General features: G+C 44.1%; 1 protein-coding gene across 1 annotated transcript; it reads left to right on the top strand.

Moving 5' to 3' along the window:
• Positions 1-1,681: 1,681 nt before the first annotated feature.
• On the top strand, positions 1,682-17,463 carry LOC142188592 (nucleotide-binding oligomerization domain-containing protein 2-like; the record flags this gene model as incomplete). The annotated part of the gene is made up of 8 exons (XM_075261886.1): positions 1,682-1,709; positions 2,393-2,717; positions 4,900-4,995; positions 9,691-9,732; positions 10,029-10,070; positions 12,897-14,682; positions 16,690-16,776; positions 17,296-17,463. Coding segments are annotated over exons 2-8 (2,546 nt in total), but the record flags the coding sequence as incomplete, so codon positions are not given.
• Between the last annotated feature and the right edge of the window lie 861 nt (positions 17,464-18,324).

The following is an 18,324-nucleotide window of genomic DNA, read 5'->3' as shown; positions in this document are numbered from 1 at the left end:
GAGATTTTTCTTAGAGATTCTTACTTGTCTTTTATACAATGTCCACAGACTGACGACACCTTCTGCTCCCACCTCACATTGCTCCCTTGGAATTGGCCGAGTGTCAGTCTTCACTGTAATTCTGGCATTATATTCACAGACTGAACGGTGCTCTAATCCCCTAGATATGATTTTTGGCTGCGGTGAAGCGGTCTGTGCCAGCGACAATCCAGGCACTGCGAAATGTGTCAGTATAAGGTTCATTCACCCCCCCCCTGTCTGCAGATGTGGTGAGATAGAGCGAAACCCCTGGCAGTGATACAACATAGGGGTGTCCTGACCACGGGGCCCGGGGCCACGCCTGCGATCACATCTCCTATGGGTGTCAGTGTAACCTTTATATCCTCCTAATACAATAACCAGGTATATACTCCTGATCCCTGTCAATTTAAAAGTGTCCACTAGGGGCAGCACTGACAACTACAGGGCAATAGGGCATTCTCTATTACATTCCTTAGGCCTATAAGGGGTTAACTATCCGCTATATGTTGTGGTGCGGAGTCGGCGGCGCTGGACAAGGAGCCTTAGGGCGGTTTACATAGTATTCAGGGCACATTTCAGGGCACACCTGGGCCTTGTAAATACACTTATTGCAGATGCCATAATCCTGGGGCAATAAAGAGACCATAATGAGCCTAAAGGAACGCAAAGAGCGCCATCTGCAGGAAGACAATGACCCCTGCAATATTACATAGTAACTGTCATCCTTGCAAAATACCTGCAATGACAAGATAAGCACCTGAAGAGAAGTCTCAGATTGCTGGTTAGGTACTGGGACTTGCCACAAGAGGGCGTCACAGTGCTGCTCACAATAAAAAGCCTCTCAGAGTCTACACTTGGGTAGTGCACCTCTTGATATGAGATTTTTGACCACCGTGTCTCTATGACGCACTTGAAGAAGTTTTGTCCAGTTGACAGATTTTGAGAGGGGGCATCATTGACCTTAGCTGTTAGGGGGTGTTAGGTTAGGGGTTACATGAGGGCACACACATGGTGAACAGTACGGACCAGACACATCACCAATATAGAGGATTATTTGGGATTATTTGTTCCCCATCCAGACGCGGGGCACCTTCATTACACCCACTGTCTTACACCATTACCAGGTCCTAGTAGAAGAAAATTTGGTATGTCAGTCACCCCTAGTAGTGGTAAATATAGTTCAGGATACCTGTATACCTCCATGTTCTGCCGTATCTCATCTTATATCCTGGCAACGGAACAGGTTCCTACACCCTGCGCCCAATTGTCCAGTGTCCCCCAATAACCTTCTCCTCTGCCTGCAATATTGTCATCCATTCCATAGATTACAGTCACTCCGATACGACTCCTCCTTGGTGCAGAAAGGGGTATCTGCAGACAGTGCCCCCTGGTGGTGACTCTGCAGATGTCCGGGGATTTTCCTGTTCAGCCAGGTGCTCGGTCGGTTTTGCCCCTTGGGGCAGGTGAGTATACAGAGATGTGTGGATTATTCGTCTCCGTGGGTCGCAGCGCCCTCTGCCTGTCTTGTATTCCTAGGGTTCGGCAGGTCAGTAGGCGCAGCCGCCTCCTTTATCTCTGCAGGGTTAATCATTAATGTGCAGGTAAAGACTTTATTATTCCTGTGTGTTATTATAGTGATCGGAGACGCAGCCCCGCCATACCTGGCCGACTTCTGGTGCCCGCACACGGTGAGTCTCGTCTTCTTATTACTGATCCTTCCATATGTTCCTCTGTCTGGATCCATAAGGGCGGCCATGTCTGTTACATCACTATAGGTTGGATATATTGCACAGATATACTGGTGAGCAGCGGTGTACAGCCAGTGCCTCTACAGCTGCTGGAGGACTACAGCTCCCAGCATGCACTGCCCGGCATCGTAACAGCTGGAGTGTGACCAGGGCTGGGTACATTGGGTTATGTTATACCTCTGTTGCATAGCGGCGGTGGGTATACAGTTGAGGAATTAGAGGGGTGTCCTGGTCGCAACACAGGATGGGGGCTGAGGCGGAATTCAATGTTCCAGGGCCCCAATGCAAAATCTGTAATGTGGCCCCTGCCTATCTGGTGCCATTGAGAATACCGATATATTTTTGTGACAGAGGGACCTTTAGGGCCCCCTCACGGTCCCGGGCCCAGTAGTGACTACTACAGGACAGTTATAAACCCCGCCCACATGTCATTGTAAGCCGGAGTGACTAGTGAACAATGGGGTGTGGGTAAGAGTTCCTACAGGGCGTAATACAGGTAAATATCACGCCATATTGATAGAAGAGTAAAAATAACGCAGACATTTATAAAATCGTCAGGTATGTTTGAGGGCCACATCTTTTTCCATATCTGCCCAGCTGACGTTAGCTTTTCTTCTCTCTAGATGTCATCAAAGACAGAATGTCTCTCTAAAGTCCAAGCATGTAAAGAATCCTTGGTGGAATGGCTGGAGAAGAACCCGGCGGTGCTGCTGAGATGGCTTCACGATGCCGGGGCCTTATCCCAGGAGACTTATTTTGCTCTTCTGGAGAGCAGACCAGAGAAAAACCAGGTCATCTCCGTACTGGAAATCATGCTGAAGAGCGAGAATAGCTGCAGGACTTTCATCCATGTTCTCCAGCAGATTCAAGAACATTATTGTCTAGAGCTCCGAGACTGGCTAAGAAACACGTTCCCTGTTTACTTCAAGCAGCCGACTGAAGTTGTGGGTAAGTTTATACCCAACAGAAGGTGCAGTCGGTCTTACCCCAGCACTATTGCACCGCTGCTTCACCTCTCACGGCATCTATACTCAAGGGACGTAGTAAAATGTTCTACTACATCTCAAAGATGTCCTCCAAACTAGTGGACCCATTACTGCCCCTAAATATCCTACTTAAATGCCTTTAAGGACAAAGGGCACTAGTTTACCACCCATTCTGTATCCAGCTTGGCCAAGTATAACAAAGGATCAGGCATTTTGATATCCAACGTGATGTGCTGGGTTTGGTGACAGTAACCTATCTGAAGGGTTGGGGTGGTATGCTGGTCTGCAGGGCTGGGTGATCTGCTGGTTCTGGTGACAGTAACCTATCTATCTGCAGGGCTGGAGTGATATGCTGGTTCTGGTGACAGTAACCTATCTATCTGCAGGGCTGGGGTGATATGCTGGGTCTGGTGACAGTAACCTATCTATCTGCAGGGCTGGGTGATCTGCTGGTTCTGGTGACAGTAACCTATCTATCTGCAGGGCTGGGATGATATGCTGGGTCTGGTGACACTAACCTATCTATCTGCAGGACTGGGGTGATATGCTGGGTCTGGTGACACTAACCTATCTATCTGCAGGGCTGGGGTGATATGCTGGGTCTGGTGACACTAACCTATCTATCTGCAGGGCTGGGGTAATATGCTGGTTCTGGTGACAGAAACCTATCTATCTGCAGGGCTGGGGTGATATGCTGGGTCTGGTGACATTAACCTATCTATCTGCAGGACTGGGGTGATATGCTGGTTCTGGTGACACTAACCTATCTATCTGCAGGGCTGGGTGATATACTGGGTCTGGTGACAGTAACCTATCTATCTGCAGGGCTGGGGTGATGTGCTGGTTCTGGTGACAGTAACCTATCTATCTGCAGGGCTGGGGTGATATACTGGGTCTGGTGACAGTAACCTATCTATCTGCAGGGCTGGGGTGATATGCTGGGTCTGGTGACAGTAACCTATCTATCTGCAGGGCTGGGGTGATATACTGGGTCTGGTGACAGTAAACTATCTATCTTCAGGGCTGGAGTGATATGCTGGTTCTGGTGATAGTAACCTATCTATCTGCAGGGCTGGGGTGATATGCTGGTTCTGGTGACAGTAACCTATCTATCTGCAGGGCTGGGGTGATATGCTGGTTCTGGTGACAGTAACCTATCTATCTGCAGGGCTGGAGTGATATGCTGGTTCTGGTGACAGTAACCTATCTATCTGCAGGGCTGGGGTGATATACTGGTTCTGGTGACAGTAACCTATCTATCTGCAGGGCTGGGGTGATATACTGGGTCTGGTGACAGTAACCTATCTATCTGCAGGGCTGGGGTGATATACTAGGTCTGGTGACAGTAAACTATCTATCTGCAGGACTGGGGTGATATTCTGGTTCTGGTGACACTAACCTATCTATCTGCAGGACTGGGGTGATATGCTGGTTCTGGTGACAGTAACCTATCTATCTGCAGTGCTGGGGTGATATGCTGGGGTCCGGTGACACTAACCTATCTATCTGCAGGGCTGGGGTGATATGCTGGTTCTGGTGACAGTAACCTATCTATCTGCAGGGCTGGGGTGATATGCTGGTTCTGGTGACAGTAACCTATCTATCTGCAGGACTGGGGTGATATGCTGGGTCTGGTGACAGTAACCTATCTATCTGCAGGGCTGGGGTGATATGCTGGTTCTGGTGACAGTAACCTATCTATCTGCAGGGCTGGGGTGATATGCTGGTTCTGGTGACACTAACCTATCTATCTGCAGGACTGGGGTGATATGCTGGTTCTGGTGACAGTAACCTACTATCTGCAGGGCTGGGGTGATATGCTGGTTCTGGTGACAGTAACCTATCTATCTGCAGGGCTGGGGTGATATGCTGGTTCTGGTGACACTAACCTATCTATCTGCAGGACTGGGGTGATATGCTGGTTCTGGTGACAGTAACCTATCTATCTGCAGGGCTGGGGTGATATGCTGGTTCTGGTGACAGTAACCTATCTATCTGCAGGGCTGGGGTGATAGGCTGGTTCTGGTGACAGTAACCTATCTATCTGCAGGGCTGGGGTGATAGGCTGGTTCAGATGACACGTTACTTTAAGATTAGCAGAATCTTACTGATCTTCAGAAATAATGGGTCCCATTTCCCCTCAGTCATTACAGGTCTGGATAAAAAGCAGAAGAAGACGACCTGGTCAAGGATAAAAAGTGGACTCAAGCGTGGAAGCAAGTACAACCTGGAGAAAGGAGGTAAGTCACCACTTATCTGTACCCCGTATACACTGACAACTACCTATATACTTACACCAGTCTTAGTAAATCTGTATCTGTTAAGTGCGTAGAACACTGTTCAGACTGAATTCAATTGTGTCCCCTCAGCTGTATGAGCAGGACTAGGTCATGGCCTGTCCCTATCAATGAACAGTGACATAAATGGAAATGTGAACACGAAAGAAAGTTTAATGTTGATTGTTAGTGGACATAAGATTTCATGATGCGGACCCCAATTTAGACGTATGCTTGCGGTATGGGGTTCTTTGCTTGGACATACTGTAGTTGTTGGACATGTCCCTTGATAATAAGCTGACCCCCTGCTAGGATTTCCCCAAATAAATCAGTTATAATCTGTAAGGAAACCTGGCAATCAGTGTTCAGTTTTGCTGCAGCACTCCCGGAGGGGAAATGAAGTATTACACAATGTCCATTCACACCAATGGGTTAGCTATATAGTGCAGGACATGTCTGGTCCTCCAGAGTGAGAGACGCTCTCTGTGACCGCCCTCCACTCTCGCCAAGGGATGAGAGCCCTGGAGACCCCTCCTCATTTATCTCATAGTCTTTGAAGTGAACAGAGTCATTGTTATGGGTGCAGAGACTGACTGCTGGTGCTTACAATTAACAGGAAGGTTATCCATCCCATCGACAAGGACGACATGACCCGAGAAGCCTAAACATACAGAAAGTGACCCCGCAGCTCTGCAAAGTACTACAATAACCCAGACATGAGACGTGACATCAGGGAGGTTCCAAGAAGCCATGTGTGAAGCGTCCCATGAGAAATCTTTTGCTGTACGCCCCACCCACTTATATAGGACACACCCCCAAGCATTTGAGTCAAGAGTCATGTACACGACCCCATCAGACCTCATCATAAATACAAACCCCAATCCAGACCCCCCCCCCCATAAAAAATATTGACTAGGCTCTCCACATCCTCTACCCATCTATTATCGTATATATCTATCACTCTAACTAGCCTATATCTGTCACATAATCATATATATTATATATATCAAACTGAATGGATATTAACCATACCATATATAACAATATAATTTATAATATATAATTTGTCTTATATATACAGTATATAGATAAGTATACGGTCAGTCATCACTAGTACTGTAGCTTTATGAGAATATATTTAAAATAAAAGGTTTTTCACATTTCGGTCTGTCTTTCGTTACTGTTGGGGTATGTTCACACACCACCTTTGGCTGTATTTTCCGTTATTAGACAGTATAGGACATATATAACATTACGGAATCCCATTGAGAAGCTATGGTCCCACATGGTGTTAGATGGAGTGATGTACGTGCCCATCGCTGTACCCTTAAGTTATTATTATTATTGTTGTTTATTTATATAGCACCATTAATTCCATGGTGCTGTACATTATTATATTACTCCCATGGTGCTGTACATTATTATATTAATTCCATGGTGCTGTACATTATTATATTAATCCCATGGTGCTGTACATTATTATATTACTTCCATGGTGCTCTGTACATTATTATATTAATTCCATGGTGCTGTACATTATTATATTAATCCCATGGTGCTCTATACATTATTATATTAATCCCATGGTGCTCTGTACATTATTATACTAATTCCATGGTGCTGTACTTTATTATATTAATCCCTTGGTGCTCTGTACATTATTATATTAATCCCATGGTGCTCTGTACATTATTATATTAATACCATGGTGCTGTACATTATTATATTAATCCCATGGTGCTCTGTACATGATTATACTAATTCCATGGTGCTGTACATTATTATATTAATACCATGGTGCTCTGTACATTATTATATTAATTCCATGGTGCTCTGTACATTATTATATTAATCCCATGGTGCTGTACATTATTATATTAATCCCATGGTGCTGTACATTATTATATTAATTCCATGTTCTCTGTACATTATTATATTAATTCCATGGTGCTGTACATTATTATATTAATCCCATGGTGCTGTACATTATTATATTAATTCCATAGTGCTGTACATTATTATAGTAATCCCATGGCGCTCTGTACATTATTATATTAATCCCATAGTGCTGTACATTATTATATTAATTCCATGGTGCTGTACATTATTATATTAATCCCATGGTGCTCTGTACATTATTATATTAATTCCATGGTGCTGTACATTATTATACTAATTCCATGGTGCTGTACATTATTATATTAATCCCATGGTGCTCTGTACATTATTATATTAATTCCATGGTGCTGTACATTATTATATTAATCCCATGGTGCTGTACATTATTATATTATTTCCATGGTGCTGTACATTATTATACTAATTCCATGGTGCTCTGTACATTATTATATTAATCCCATGGTGCTTCACATTTGGGGGTTACATACAGTACACAAAATATACAGGTAGATATAAAACTAACAATGACTGACTGGCACAGTGGGGTAGAGGGCCCTGCCCGCGAGGGCTTACAATCTATGGGGGAAGGGGGATAGAGACAGAAGGAGAGGGGGAGACTGTACAGATGGGGGTGCGGTGATAGTGTTATTGGGAGGTGTAGGCCTTCCTGAATAGGGGAGTCTTCAGGGCCTTCTTGAATCCTGTGATTGTGGGGATCAGTCTTATGTGTCTTGGTAAGGAGTTCCAGAGTATGGGGGATGCACGGGAGAAATCTTGGAGACAGTTGTGTGAGGAGCGGATGAGAGAAGAGCCGAGTAGGAGGTCATTGGAGGATCTGAGGTAACGTGTGGGCAGGTAGCGGGAGATGAGGTTGGAGATATATGGAAGAGACAGGTTGTGGATGGTTTTGTATGTTAATGTTAGTAGCTTGAACTCAATTCGCTGGGCTATAGGTAGCCAGTGGAGGGACTGGCAGAGGGGAGCAGCTGATGAAGAACGGAGGGCGAGGTGAATTAAGCGAGCAGTGAGGGTGTTTGCTGGGAGTCCATGGAGAAGGGTGTTGCAGTAGTCTAGGCGGGTGATTATGAGGGCCTGGACGAGCGTCTTAGTTGTTTCAAGGGTGAAGAAGGAGCGGATTCGATGGATGTTCTTGAGTTGGAGGCGGCAGGAAGTGTTAAGGGTTTGAACATGTGACTTGAAGGATAGGTTGGGGTCCAGTGTTACTCCAAGGCATCGGGCCTGTGGGACAGGGGTGTTTGGTTCCGTTGACTTTGATAGATGGGTCGCGTGGAGGGGGTCTATTGCAACCTGTGGTCTCCAGTTGATGTGGAACTACAACAACCAGTTCGTACCTCCTTGTCCTAGATTCTGCTTATATTCTGCCCATGTGGTCCCTGGTATAACTGATGTGTTCAGGGCTACACCCCAACTATCGTAGAAAGTGGAAGTGTGATAGTACATGAGCTGTAATAGATGTAGAACATGGAGCTGCCTGTCAATGGCCCCATGGACCACATTTCCTTACTCAGCTCACGTAGCGTTTCTTTATTGCAGATGTGTTATCAGCAGTTGGGTTAGAAGTCCAGGAATTTTCCTGCACGCAAATAAATGCTGGGTAATAAACAGAGTGCATGGAGATGCCGAGAGATAAGATCTGCAAAAATTCCGTTGCTGCCACGGAGTAGTTAGAGGGGCAGAGAAAGCCCATACTGGGGACAGCTGGGCTTAGAAGAGCCTACTGCCTGCGTGGTGCAACATGGACCCCAAACCAAAGTATAGAAGATCAATTACTACTCTGCTGACTTTGTCAGACCACCTCCTGTGTGGTGATGTCACCATGCAGGCCAGAGCGGTGACATCATCAGACTGGACTGTTGGGGAAGGGCTCTGTTTCTCGCAGCGTAAGTGGTGTGGCTAACCGTAGTGTGGCTAAAAATTGGGCACACCGTTTTGACCATGGTTGTTATTTTTGTAAAGTTGAGTGATCGACTACCAGATATCCTTGCTGTTGCTTATATCATCGGCACAAGTAACAACGAACAAGTCCAATCCATGTTCCCACCAGATATGTGTGAACGGTCTAGAGGTGCAATACCACACATAACCTGTGAACAGACATGGCACTGCATCCAAAAAAATCTGTTATGTTTCAAATATATAAGGAATCTGTAAATCCTGCCAACCAATGGACACTAAATTTTCAGTATCTTTGTCCATTGGTCTGGTCCATTGACCCTATGGACCCCATTCACAATAATGAAGTTCATCTGTGCCAACTAGGGTTGAGCCGATCTTGAGATTTCAGGATCAATTTTAAAATTCGATTTCCAATCATTTTCCAGTCGATCCCGATTGTGAAATTTGTTCGATCGCCGATCGGAATCCGATCTTTTCCGATCCCGATCGCTCAACCCTAGTCGATGCTTCTCTATGGGAAAAGTCACTTTTAGGGTTGAGCCAATCTTGAGATTTCAAAATTCGATTTCAGATCATTTTCCAGCCGATCCCGATTGTGAAATTTGCTCGATCGCCGATCGGGATCCGATCTTTTCCGATCCCGATCGCTCAACCGTAGTGCCAATGCTTCTAAACTTAAAGCAGCAGATGAAAAAGCTATCCTCTGATTTTCGAAGGACATTGCGGTAAATCCTCCAACAGAGTCTCCGATGCAAATGTAAATCTAACCTGAACGTCCAATTTTTGACTTTTGACCATGAACGTTCTTTGGGTGATCTAACAACATGATCTATTTTTCTGTAGGCTGCCCATTCAGTGCACCAGGAGAACTTCCACTGCTGGAAGGTACGTCGTTCTAGTTCCTATTACCTTGCAGGTCGGGCACCCAGTGTATAGCTCATTGTATAGATCGTGTAACTTTTTGTTTCTTTTGGTTAGCAACTACTCAATATATCTTGTGGAAACTAAGGAATGGATAAGTAATCTGTAAGAAGTCCATCCCATGTTCTTATAAGATACCAGTGGAGGTCATTGAACCCCATAAACTGTGGAATCTGCTAGAATCTAATATCTGCGGTGAGCCCACATGGGATCCTAGAGGTTATTTGGTGATACCTTATAAATATTTTATGTTCTTGTAGGCCAAACAGCCAGGGCACCGGGTGAACGACAACAATTTGAAGGTAGGATGATTTTTCTTAAATTTTGCAAATTTCCTATTGTTATTATTATTATAGATGCACTGAAGGAATAGGAGATGGTGGATTTGCTGGTCAAGCGTTCATGTGTCTGATCGGCTTTGAACTATTTTAGATTTAGTTGACGCCATGCAGTCAGTGGCCTCAGCCTGTGTTTGTCACTGCTCCTTCAGCATATTTGGGGAGTCGCAGCTAGCACCGACCATAAAATGCATATAGTCATCATTGAGCTCAATAAACTCCCCAGAGAGTAATTACCAGCAAAACTTTTTCATTTAGTTTTTTTTTTTTTTTTAATGAAATATTAATAAATCACTTATTGAAACCGCGTAAAGTTCCAAGATTGTAAGGTTTTGATCACGCTTGAGGCGAATCTGCGGGCTAATGTGGATAATGATTGAACTAAATAGGTTTTTATGATGCGGCCATTACATAATTGAGCTATTAAAGATCAAGAGCAAACACAAAGCAGAGTTATTTTACTCGAGAAAAGTCTATTTCTTGATGACGCAGCATTATAGAAACTGATCCTATAGACCTTTCCTAGATAACTTTGCATTGAGTTTTTTTCATGGCTTCTTTGCATCCTAAAAGTAAAATTCTTCAACTTTCTAATTGGACTTTATTAAACCCATCCTACTGTTTTGCTGCTGCATAGTCTGTGCATCTCCTGTACATGGCTGGCTGTGCTGCTGATTTTAGTTCGGAGCTTGAGAAGAAGCTGCTCCTACTTTACATCAATTGTTCACTTTGTACCCTCAGACCCTTTCCCAATTTGTTGTATAGCCTGTGCATCTCCTGTACAAAGCTGGCTGTGTTGCTATTTTAGTTTGGATCTTGACAAGAAACTGCTCCTACTTTATATCGATTGTTGTTCACTCTGTTCTCTTGGACCCTTTCCCAATTTGTTGTATTGTCTGTGCATCTCCTTTACATGGCTGGCTGTGCTGCTGATTTTAGTTCGGAGCTTGAGAAGAAGCTGCTCCTACTTTACATCAATTGTTGTTCCCTTTGTACTCTCAGATGCTTTCCCAATTTGTTGTATAGTCTGTGCATCTTCTGTACATGGCTGGCTGTGCTGCTGCTTTTAGTTTGGAGCTTGAGAAGAAGCTGCTCCTACTTTCCATCATTTGTTGTTCACTCTGTTCTCTCAGACCCTTTCTCATTTTGTTGTATAGCCTGTGCATCTCCTGTACATGGCTGGCTGTGCTTTTAGTTTAGAGCTTGAGAAGAAGCTGCTCCTACTTTCCATCATTTGTTGTTCACTCTGTTCTTTCAGACCCTTTCTCATTTTGTTGTATAGCCTGTGCATCTCCTGCACATGGCTGGCTGTGCTGCTGCTTTTAGTTTGGAGCTTGAGAAGAAGCTGCTCCTACTTTACATCAATTGTTGTTCACTCTGTTCTCTCAGACCTTTTCCCAAATTGTTGTATAGTCTGTGCACCTCCTGTACATGGCTGGCTGTCCTGCTGCTTTTAGTTCGGAACTTGAGAAGCTGCTTCTACCTTACATCACTTGTTCACTCTGTTCTCTCAGACCCTTTCCCAATTTCTTGTATAGCCTTTGCACCTCCTGTACGTAGCTGGATGTCCTGCTGCTTCTACTTCCCAGAAAATGAAGTCCAGAATTAGCTCACTTCCTCTTATCAGAGTACATACCCTATTTGCTAGTTTATTACTCTACTAGCAGTTACCCGCGACTTCGTCTACGGGTTGGCGGTGAACTGCTTATATTTCTTGTTCCCCCATCTCTGCCCTCAGTTTGTTGTCCCCTCCTACCCGCGACTTCCTCCGCAGCCCCCCTGACCCTGGCGCGAACCACCTGCAGCGCGGCCCGTGGCCCCCGACGTCCCTTTCCTTGCGGCGGGCCCCTCCTACAGGATGGTGGGTCGGGAGGCAATGGCCTTGCTGCTGCACCTCGGCACCCCCTCTTTCCTGCTACCTGCGTCCCCGGCCCTGCCCTTACCCACCACCCGCTCCCCCGGCCCCCATATAGAGATTACAGTGACCTCCTACATCTCCCCCTTCGCCCCAGCACCAGCCACCCTTGACTCCGGTGACCGTAACCCCCCCCCCTCCCTTCCACATGTGCAATCTGGGCCCCCCCTCTACTCACCCTCGGCCCTGTGGTACCATTTCCCCCCAGCAGAACCCCAACCTAACCACTACCACCTCCCCCAATCCCCCCCCATTACACACCACCTGTTGTAACCCCCCCCCGCCTCCGCTAAGCAACCTGCCGATCAGTGTCCCCACAACACTTACCATGATGATGCCGGGGAGCTGTGTGTGTCGCGGCTGCAGCTTCAGCAGTCATGCATGGTGTTACCCGAGGCGTCTGTGATTTTGCAGAGATGGTGATGTGAGTTGGATGTTTGTGTGGGTCGTGGGAAAAACGTATGTGCGTTATGGTGACGAAAAGTAGCCTATTGCGCAATCCAGTGTATTAGCTATGTTTGTGGAAAATTTGAGCCAAATCGGTGGAGCGGTTTTTCGATCCAAACATCCAAACACAAACTCACAAACCCACAAACTTTCACATTTATAATATTAATAGGATTAATAGGATATAGACAGACTGACCTCTAGTGTTTAATGAGATTTCCAAAGACTTGAAAACGTGGCTACTTTCCTATAAAAACAGCGCCACACTGGCATACATGTAGTTTGTAGTGTTGCAGTCTTGTTTACCATGGAACTCTATTACAATACAAGACACAACCTACAGAAAGGTGTGACTCTGTTTCTGCAAAAAAACAGACATATTTACTAATCCTGGAATCCCCTTTAACTCTTATCTTACAATTTTTCAGATGATTTCCAAAATCACAAGGCGTCTCAACTGAAACAAAACGTCAAGATCCAAGGAATACTGGAAACATCACACGCCTGTTGCGAGATGCTGGAAATCCGATACACTGAACTTTTTATCACAGACGAGGACCCATCAGGGTTGCCAGGTCAGCACGAATACCTTGTTCTGGCCAATCGCCGAGCCCGCATCTATGAGCACAACAAGCACCAGAAAATCAATCTCACCGACATCTTTAACCCTCTAAAGCCAAATTCTCAAGGACCAAAGACGGTATTGATGACAGGAATCGCCGGAATTGGGAAGACGTATGCCATGCAAAGAATCATGCATGAGTGGGCTATTGGGAAGGCCTTCAACCAGGTGTCTTGTGCAATTAATTTTGCTTTCCGAGAGATAAACCTTTTGGAGGGGCCCATAAGCCTCGTAGACCTCATAAAGCAGAAACATGTCCACTTGCAGAATATAGTGGAGGACTTGTGCAGCCAACCAGACCGATTGTTGGTGCTACTAGATGGACTGGACGAATTCAAGCATTCTATAAGTCAATGCGCCAAGGTGCAAAGCATCAAGGATCCAGTACCGGTGAAGGATTTAGTTTCCAGTATCTTGAACGGCTCTTTGTTACAAGGAGCATTGATTGTGGTGACCAGCAGACCTAGGCCATCCCTTCCTTTAGATGTTTTTGACCGAAAAGTGGTCATTCTTGGCTTTGAGGAAAAGCAAGTCCAAGAATTCTGTTTCAGATTCTTCAGACAAAAGAGTATATCTGAAAAAGTTTGCCAGTACATTATGGAGAATGATACTCTGTCGGGCCTATCCTTCATCCCACTGTACTGCTTTATCATCTGTAAGGCTTTAGATCCCTTTTTCCAAAGCAATCCAGAGTCATGCCTTGAGAATCCACCAAAGACGATGACTGAGGTCTACCGGTGCTATCTGTGTACCATTATGCATCTCAGGGACAATTCCCCAAAGGTCGATAAGGAGCAAATTGTCCTCTGCTGTCCAACTGTTCTTTCCAATCTGAAGGACAGTCTTTACCAACTTGGGAAACTCGCTTACATTTCTTTGCTGGAAAGCAAAATTTTATTCACTTCCGATGACCTACGAAGATTTGGATTTGACCCAACTCAACTACCTGACAGTTTCATTCACCAAATCTTTGTCAACGTCGATGGTCAGGGTAGCGCAGACATGTTTGCCTTCTTCCATATGACCATTCAGGAATTTTTTGCTGCCCTCTATTGCGTCGTCTCCATAAGTTCTTCTGCGGATGAGCTACTACAATGCCTTGACCTCTGGTGTTTTGGTCTTTCTCCTAAAGAACCAATCCAATGTGAGCTCATTGCCACCACTATGAAGCTCATGACGGCCAATCAATGGGAGAACCTACAAATGTTCTCTCGCTTTGTAATGGGCCTTATCTCATTTAGGATGGAAGGGAAACTAAAGGGCTTAGTGGACTCCTTCAGCGTTGACATTCTGGCTCTTTTAACCGACTGGTTTAAAGGCAAAATTACATACGAAGTGAACCAGAGGCTCCTTAACCTCCTCCACTGTTTGAGGGAACTGAAACAAGAAATGGTGGTGAAAGAGGTGGCACCGGAAATTGATGAGGTTGATCTATTCAAAGTGATACTGAACCCGGCGGACTGTGCTACTCTGAGTTACATCCTACAACACTCCACTTGTAGACTGAAGACCCTAAACCTCGGCTACACAAACATTGGAATCCAAGGGTTCCGACAAATGCAACCGCTTCTCCATCGATGCCAGACGCTGTAGTGAGTACATAGTTGGATTATCTTGCTGTACTTCTAAAATATACCAAAATGTGGCCTAGACTTTTGATGGTCGTTGCACTTGTTGTCGAATTTTGACACCTGTTGACATGCGTGGTCCACTCTTTGAATGCCGGTGTCACACATGGGTATTCAGTCGATGAAATATGTAGCTCTGGGGTTAAGCCAATCTTGAGATTTCAGGATCGTTTTTAAAATCCGATTTCCGATCATTTTCCATCCGAACCCGATCTCGATGCCAATTCCGATCCTAATGCAAGTCAATGGGATTTTTTAATGATCGAAAATTGGATTTTAAAAACGATCCTGTTCACTTCACAGCGTGGAAGATTGGAAGTCCAAAGATTGAAGGCTTCAATTTTTGGACTCCACGCTGTGTAGTGATTTATAAAAATCCACCAGCTACTTAGTCCCCCCTGCTGTCTGATTACCTGCACAGAACCGCTGCCGCCTCCCCTCCCGGTGTGTACACCGCTCCCAGGAGCTCCGAGCGCCCCTGCCTCCCTAGGCTAGTGTTGGGCATATAGAAGATGATGAGGATAAAATTCCAGCAATCCAACTCTTCATAAAACTTAACTTTTAATATATAGTAGATGAAAACATAAAAAATGAGGTGGGCAACATGTCCAAAACCTCACATGAGTGCATGTAATGTCCAGAGAAACTGACGCGTTTCGAACACGAGGTGTTCTTAGTCGTAGCCTAGAGTGTAATGAACTAATAGTAATAGTGTTGGGCATAGGTGGGGCTTGTAGTGGCTTAGGAGAGTGTGGGCGGGTACAGGGCAGGGAGACGTGTGTGCATCACTCACGTCTGTCCTCCATGTACCCGCCCACACTCTCCTAAGCCACTACAAGCCCCGCCTACTCCCAGCATTAGTAACACTAGCCTAGGGAGGCGGGGGCGCGCACGCCACTTTGCCAGCATGTGAAAAAGAGGAGAGGACAGAGAACAACGGCCCCGAGCTCCGGGGAGATAAGTGGGTTGAGCGATCGGGATCGGAATTCCCATCCCGATCTTTTTAGGCGGGACCGGAACCCGATCGTGAAATTTACTCGATCGCCGATCTTTTCCGATCCCAATCGCTCAACCCTATGTAGCGCACTTTCTTTCAAATATATATATTACAAGGTTTTGAGAACAATCATCAACTATCTACGGTCAACTTCACAAGTTTCTGTACAAAAAATGTTGCTGGTCAAAAGATCGAAAATAGAATTTGTGGTGTGCACAGGTCAGGTTTCTTTTGCACACCAGGAACACCTCTTGTGCACACTATGATGTCACCCATTCATCTCTCAGATATGATATTCTGACACCCTTTACAACCAACAGCAGATCTCTAGGTACAAGGTCAGGATAAAAATACACCAATGTGGACACAATTCCAAGTGTAAATCCATCATTAATTCCATGGTGCTGTACATTATTATAATAATGCCATGGTAATGTACATTATTATATTAATCCCATGGTGCTTTACATTATTATATTAATTCCATGGTGCTGTACATTATTATATTAATTCCTTGGTGCTGTACATTATTATATTAATCCCATGGCGCTCTGTACATTATTATATTACCGGTAATTCCATGGTGCTGGACATTATTATATTAATCCCATGGTGCTCTGTACATTATTATATTAATCCCATGGTGCTCTGTACATTATTATATTAATCCCATGGTGCTCTGTACATTATTATATTAATCCCATGGTGCTGTACATTTGGGGGTTACATACAGCACACAAATATACAAACAAATATAATCTAACAATGACGGATTGGCACAGTGGGATAGAGGGCCCTGCCCGCGAGGGCTTACATTCTATGAGGGGAGAGGGATATAGACAGAAGATATGTACAATAATGTATCTACCATATAAAACAAATCTCTGTTGTACAGACTGATTCTCCGCTATGACGTCTGCGTTGTGTCCTGATATTCTTACTCTGCAGACATTGATGTTTTCATCTGTTTTCAGCCTACGATATAACTCTTTGGGTAAAGAAGCTGCAGCCATAGAGGCCGATGTGCTCAGATCTCCGATGTGTCAAGTGAAAAGTCTTCTGTGAGTCTTTATTAATAATATTGTTTATAAAATATGATAGAAACTACTGTGGTGCTGCTACAGCAGCACAAAGCATTTCAGGAAAGCAGTGTGATGATATTGTAGTAGGTACTGACGGTATACTCGGTGATAGGGGTATTACCATCTGGGCTTGTATTGCAAGATCCATAGGGTGCGTGCATGTCCCTTACCAGAACACTTGCATATGTCAATTTAGAGAACCGAACATGCGCCCATCTCCCTTCACTGCGACCATGAGATGGGGTTCAGGGGATCCCCAATTTCAAGATAGATGCAGGTGTCATAGGCACATGTGGCTTATTCTGTGGATATAGCCATAAATGTTCAGGTGGGTATACCTATTAATGATGCTATAAAGGACAGGTGTATATGCGACCAGGGCAGTATAGTAATATATACAGTACATTATAAAACCGTCTTCTGTACACAAGAAGCAAATCATGTCAGATTAGTTTTCTGCAATAGTCATTTTGTAAAATTTGCAATACCTTCCTTCAGCATGTGCGGCAACAGCATCGGGTCAGAGGGAATCCAGTGTCTGTGGGAAGCATTACAGTATAACCAGACCTTAGAGGAACTATACGTGGATATCAACGAGATCACTGATAGCGGATTAGACAATCTACTCAACTGCCTTACAGACAACAAGACTCTGCGGCTACTAACGTAAGTAGAAATATGTATAAGAATATAACAACCATAATACTGCCCCCTATGTACAAGAATATAACTACTATAATACTACTCCTATGTACAAGAATATAACTACCATAATACTACTCCTATGTACAAGAATATAACTACCATAATACTACTCCTATGTACAAGAATATAACTACTATAATACTACTCCTATGTACAAGAATATAACTACTATAATACTGCTCCTATGTACAAGAATATAACCACTATAATACTACCTCCTATGTACAAGAATATAACTACTATAATACTGCTCCTATGTACAAGAATATAACTACTATAATACTACATCCTATGTACAAGAATATAACTACTATAATACTGCTCCTATGTACAAGAATATAACTACTATAATACTGCTCCTATCTACAAGAATATAACTACTATAATACTACCTCCTATGTACAAGAATATAACTACTATAATACTACTCCTATGTACAAGAATATAACTACTATAATACTACATCCTATGTACAAGAATATAACTACTATAATACTGCTCCTATGTACAAGAATATAACTACTATAATACTACATCCTATGTACAAGAATATAACTACTATAATACTACCTCCTATGTAAAAGAATATAACTACTATAATACTACCTCCTATGTACAAGAATATAACTACTATAATACTACTCCTATGTACAAGAATATAACTACTATAATACTACCTCCTATGTACAAGAATATACCTACTATAATACTGCTCCTATCTACAAGAATATAACTACTATAATACTACTCCTATGTACAAGAATATAACTACTATAATACTACATCCTATGTACAAGAATATAACTACTATAATACTGCTCC

The sequence above is a fragment of the Leptodactylus fuscus genome, unplaced genomic scaffold, assembly GCF_031893055.1.
Source record: "Leptodactylus fuscus isolate aLepFus1 unplaced genomic scaffold, aLepFus1.hap2 HAP2_SCAFFOLD_565, whole genome shotgun sequence".
Classification (NCBI taxonomy): Eukaryota; Metazoa; Chordata; class Amphibia; order Anura; family Leptodactylidae; genus Leptodactylus; species Leptodactylus fuscus.
Note: the sequence above shows the minus strand (reverse complement) of the source record. Positions and strands in the feature narration are given on the sequence as shown.